Below are 6,083 nucleotides of genomic sequence, written 5' to 3'. Positions count from 1 at the left end.
ATCTTTATTTTGGTAGATTTCATATAATATAAATTACATAAGGTAGAGCTATTTCTGTCACAAATGAAGATACCTTCTTTTGAAAGATCTTTTTTATAGGTTTATTCAATAATCTTTACAAATTTTTAGGTCGCCTTCTTAATAAAATAATTTTATTATTTTTGAATAGATCTTTCAGTTTTTTATCAACTATTTGTTCTAATTGTGTATTAACAAATGAAATATCAATATTTATATTTGGTCAATGAGTCACAATAAAAGGTATAGAATTCTCTTTATGTTCACTAATCTTTTGTTTAAATGTTTTTTATCAAAGAAGTTATTTTTAGCAATTTCAAAATCTCTTAATATAACTTTTTCTGGATAGTGACACTGAACTAAAAATTAACTCTTGTTTCTTCGTTGGAAACCAAACGATATGAGCTACTTGCAAGATTTGCAGGAACATTTAATTTTATATATTTCGAATGATTATTAAAAAATTTCCACATCGGTGACAGTTTGTGGGTTGTTAAAAAATATCAGTTACAATATCATTTTCTGGTGAAACACTTTCCAACACATCTAAAAAAGGACAAATTTTTATTAATCTTTTGAAGGTAAACTTCATTTCCTTGTTTATTAAATCTAAAATTCCAACATTATCTTCAAAATAGTTAAGGTAGTATATTACATAATTGTAATTTTAAAAAATACCACAGTGATATTAGCTTAAGTTGTGATGACTTTTGTGCCTATTGCTGTACCAGTCATTTAGTGAAAGATTTACTTCTCATAAGTAAAAAAAAATGTTTAAACTATATCTAAACCTTTTAAGACGAAACCTTTATAAAACATGTGGTGAATTCTTTATATTTATCTAGCAGACTTTCCACAGCTTTAAGTCTGTATTCATGTTCAACACTTGGATACAGAACTACCACATCTAAAGAAATAAAACTCTAATTTTCTTGGTAATTTTTCAACAAATTCAAAATTATCTATATATATATATATATAAGCTCACTCTTTCTCTCTCTCTCTCTCTCTGGGTTTGTTCCTTATGCACAACCACATCTTTAAAGCTACAAACTCCAAACTTGAGGAACAGATATAACTTTGTGTGGAAAGTAACATGAGCTATGTGGCTGTGGCCTCAGAAGCTGTTTCGAGGCTGTAAATTGAAGCCAAAGTGACAAATATAGCAATTTTGGGCAAACATGATGACCAGTTGGTCTCAAATTGAAAAGGTTAGATTTCTTTGGTAATGTGTGATCAAGAGAGCTATTATTTACATTTCTCTTTCATGTGAGAACATCTCCTAATCATTCTATCCATGATCAATTATGTATTTAGATGACTTAAAACTTCGTAGAGCTTTCATTTGCTTCTCTGCTCATAATCTTTTCTTCTCCTTTCCTCCTGACAGCAAGACAAAAATATTGTGTACAAAGAAACTTCACAGTAGATCAATAAATTAGTATGTAAATAAAGAACTAAATCAGTTAAAGCCATTCTAGTCCTAAAAAGACTAGCAACAACATCCATTGATACAATTCATAACAGAAAAGAAAAAACTAAAACAAGCATTCATTTTTAGCTTTGATGGTTACCAAGATACATAATTCATATACCACAAACCACATCAACTGTGTAAAAATAGGTGTCATAGACTGACTAGCCTTAAGAAAGAACAAGGCTTTTAATACAGAAAATGGTAAGAGGTATAAATAAAAACAATGGATTCTCAGAACAACTGATAAAGAAAAGTATAAATTCAGAATAGATTTCAGAAGCCATAACACAATCCAATTGCAGTTAGTGCTCACCAAACAACCCAAAGATTCAATGGAGAGTAAAAACTATTTATAACATCCCTTGTGAATGTTGACTCCTGTTTCTTGGAGAAACAAAATAACAGCAAAAGTCAGAATTTAAGAACACAATAGACACACAAATCCTTAATACTGAATTATCTGTAATAGCCAGTCATGTCAAACTTCTTACTATAACATAGAATGATACTAAAATATTGAGATATGAACAACATCTAAGAATGGTAGAGATAAAAGTAGCCTTCTACATCTAATTAACTGACAATTCATTCAGCCAACCTAGCACACAAGCCAGTAAAGCCTAGATACCCTTCCACTTCAAACATCTGAGTAGTTAGTTCAGTTATGTCCAAAAGGGTTGAAATTTTGAATGAATGAATAGCACAACTGTCTTTCTAACAATATAACCTAAGATTGAATCCTGGTTACTGATAATATTCATGTAGTGGTATAAATTAGTTGTTAATAAGTATCTAATAATAATAAGAAGAAAGTAACTAATTAGTAATTGTACTCAGGTGATTGTAAAGGCTAATACTCATGACAAATATATATTGTATATATTTGTTTCATTACTTTTTTAGTTAATTTTATGCATGGATCTAGGTGGGATCCATAGGAATGCTTGTCATTGGCCTAATCTGTATACACTGTATGCACATTTTAATAGACTGCAGTAGAACACTTTCTAAAAAGTAAGTATCCTTATATTTCATTATTTTATAATTAGTTTACTTCCTTTTTTTGATTAAAATATGCCTGGAATAATTATACTTCAAAGTAATGCAAATTCAACAGTATTAGTGTTATATTCTAATTTGCTTAACATTAATACATGTATCATTGAAACTTTTCCTGTAGTTTAGGAATAAAGAGTATCATGTAAGATTAGTTAATTATATGTCTGTTTTTTATTAAATTTCATATATTTTATTCATGATGTTTTTAAATAAGTGAAAGTGTTATAAATCTTGATTTTTAACATTTCTTTCTCACTGAAATTTTAAATTAGATTCAGGGAAGTATTATTTTTAAAAACTGCTTTAATAATTATCATTAACCTGAAAATATTTTAACCTGTTATTGGAATTCTTTTATCAATTATCACCAAAGTCTGCACATATAAATTTGTACTTTAGCAGGTACCTCACAAGCTATTTAGTATTAAAATGTATAATTTATCATATTTTGTCTGATAATTTACAGGCCTCTTAGTTTACAACTGTATACATTTTGTTTTTTCATCAGGAGATATGTCTTCTTGTAGTGATGTCATTTTTTTTAATGCAAAAAAAAATATTTTCCATTCTGAACATGTGTCATTAAAAATAAAATGTGTCACAGCATATTAATTGCATAACTTTTCTCTAGAAGTATTTTGCTTTTTGCTGTCAAATCTAGGATTGGATGTGAGTCCTTAAGCTATTCTAGAGTAGCACTGTATGCCTTTAAGTATGGACCAGGACCCCTTCCAAAATGTGATCGTATTGCAGGGTAATATGCATACTGATATCATACTTTTTTTATTATGTGAATGACACTTGTTAATGAAGCATGATTATATTCAGTTATATTTCTTGAAACTATTACTGTGTTTATTGTATCCAAGGCACCCTGATCAGCTTCAGTATTGAATGAAATGCATCATTGACAATGGATATGGTGGACATAATAAATTTCGTTCAACTTTAACCGTTTTTATTACTAAAGAGAAGAAAAAAAATTCCTGCTTACTGCTTTTGAATTCTCAAGTGACAGTAACTTCTGCCTTGTCCCATGATAGTGACAATGCTCCTAACATGGAACCTGCTTCTATTGTGGTTGATGGGGGCTCGTTGTCTGTGGGGAATGTGACAGCCATTGTTTGCCCTGTCGTAGGTTCCTTCATGGATATTCGGTTTACTCTTCCTGTTCATTCAGCTGGTATTCTTTCTTCCTAGTCTGAACATAATCAAGGTGTTGATGATTTCACCGGCTATATCCCTATCAGGATTTGCTCTAGGCATATCTTTATCTGTGGAGGAAAATCCTCACCTTTCAAACCTTTTCCTTGACATAATTTTGCAAGTATGTTTTTCTCTTTCCCCATTGTCTTATGATTCCTCCTGTGCTTTACTACATGAAATACTTACTTAATAATACTTTGTCTTTCTTCTTTCACCTGACATTAAGGCCCATACAGACTAGTTTTTCAAATGATTGCACACCTGTTATAACATGCCTCATCCTCCTCATCTTCTTGACTATTTTATCCAAGCTCAGAGCCATTTTTCATTCTTTGATTACAAGTCTTTTGAATTCCTCTTACCTGCATGAGTAGTGGATCCCTTAACTTATATTTCCTTATCTAGTGCCACGTTTTTACAAATTCAATTACTACTTCTGCTCTATCCCTTCTTACTTGGTTCCTCTGTATTTGGGGTAAGATGCTAATGTATGCCTCCCTTTATTGGGCTTAATTTCTTATTTCTCAGAGGTCTCAGGTGGTCAGTAGTCAGGAGTGGAGCCACTCTCCATGGAAGCTGTCTATGACCTGATTGGGGTGAGATCGAGTCCTTCATGCGGCCCGGGGATATCTCTCCGGGAGGTGCTGATTTGAATTTCCATTCTGAAACAGGATATTCTGGGGAGAATTTAGACTTTGTTTCTACCCCTTCTTTCACTAGGACTTCCTCTCCTGAAGACTCAGCTGATCAGTCACCTTCTGACCCTTTTTCAGCAGTTAGTTACACATGTTTGTGAAGTTTTGGAGATGCAACCAGTTGCTTTTGAGTCTACCCCTGCTTTGTTGTCTGATCATTCTCAAGGGGATTACTTAGTTTCCTCCTCCTGATATTGCTGTGCATGTGGGGAGGTTTGCAACACAATTACGTGAGGGTATCACTATGCCTTCCCTCTTCCATTATCTGAACAACATGCCCTGGCGTATCATCATCAGGATGATATATATTTTTACACTCAAAGGTTGGATCTATGGGGTGCCAGGTACGAACCTGTCATCTCTCTTAACAGGTCGCAGTTTTGGCGGATTCGTTTGACTCTGTTTTAAGGTACTTCTCTTCCCTTCAACTTTTGTCTGAAGCATATCGCCGATCGCCTCAACAATTTACTGGTCAGTATTATAGCACGTTTGTCCTCTTCAGGACTTGCCTTGGTGTCGTGGTTAATCTGTTGCTGGAACTTGTTGAGTCATGATGCATTTTTGGAGGGTATTTGCTTACCTTCTTCTGCCCTCCAAGATTTACAGGAAGCACCTTTTCTTCGGACTTATTTATTTGCTGGAATTCCAGAATCTTTAGAAGCCAGAGTTGATACAGCACATTTGCAGTCTTCTTTATCATCTTTGGCTCCTTGACCCTATTCCACTTGTACTTCTGCATGTTCATACCCTCGTGTCTCGAGACCCCCTCGTTCCACTGATCATTCCATTGGTTCTCTTAATTGTTTCCATCCTAATTCTAAGGAGATATTTTGTGAGCCAGTATATGGACCTCTCCTGACATGTTCATATCTCCTTACCTTCACAAACTGGCAGTTTCCTCTTTGAAGGGACTTCATCTTTCCCTTGTGGCTGTGTTGACTACCTCTACTAGATGTTAACAGGGTGGTGAGTAACGTGTTATCTGATGTACAGTTATTGTTCCTTTCTCTTCTAGGGGTCCCTATTGATTTTTTAATCCCACTCAATGGTGAATGTTGCCCAGTCGGGTATTCTTGTATTCAAATTCAGCACTATCAACCTTTATATTGGTTCCTGGTTGCAATGGGTTCTGTCGAGATAAGGTGTTCCATAAGACTATCTGGATGCAATTCTGGATGGAGATATCATATTACAATATTTCTAATGGGCTGCTACTCATGGACTATTATGAGTAAAGCTAAAGGGGATTTTGCTGGTCCTTGCTTATTTTAAAGGTGAATCAGTCGAGATCAGTTTGCTTTTAAAAATTAGGGAACATGGTTCATCTGTTGCATTGTCTCTGGAGACCTGTTCCTCAGGAATCACAAACACTTATGTTCCCCCTTACTTCTACTAGTGGAGCTTGAGAATCCTTACAATACCCAGTTCCCAGTCACTGGGGTGGTGGACAGAGGATTTACCTTTGGAGTGTTGAGTTTTTTTTTTTCACTCCCGGAAAAGAGGACAGAGTTTGGGACCCTCCTACCTGGGTCCCTGGAAGTTTTTCCCAGATGTCGGTAGGAGCAGGACCAACCTACACGGGAGTCTATTCATAAAACCAGTCCAGATTTGACACTTAGCTATCCAGT

The 6,083-nt window shown here is 34.3% G+C and overlaps 1 protein-coding gene across 1 annotated transcript in view; it reads left to right on the top strand.

Moving 5' to 3' along the window:
* LOC106462866 (proton-coupled amino acid transporter 1-like) overlaps positions 1 to 6,083 on the top strand; it is a 48,476-nt gene that overhangs the window by 21,045 nt on the left and 21,348 nt on the right. The window contains exons 4-5 of the mRNA XM_022390269.1: positions 2,421 to 2,509; positions 3,216 to 3,308. Coding sequence (XP_022245977.1) covers positions 2,421 to 2,509; positions 3,216 to 3,308 — 182 coding nt within the window. The remainder of the gene's footprint in view (positions 1 to 2,420; positions 2,510 to 3,215; positions 3,309 to 6,083) is intronic.

This window comes from Limulus polyphemus, unplaced genomic scaffold (genome assembly GCF_000517525.1).
Source record: "Limulus polyphemus unplaced genomic scaffold, Limulus_polyphemus-2.1.2 Scaffold1270, whole genome shotgun sequence".
Lineage (NCBI taxonomy): Eukaryota > Metazoa > Arthropoda > Merostomata > Xiphosura > Limulidae > Limulus > Limulus polyphemus.
The sequence above is the reverse complement of the archived record's forward strand: the minus strand, read 5'-3'. Positions and strand labels throughout refer to the sequence as shown.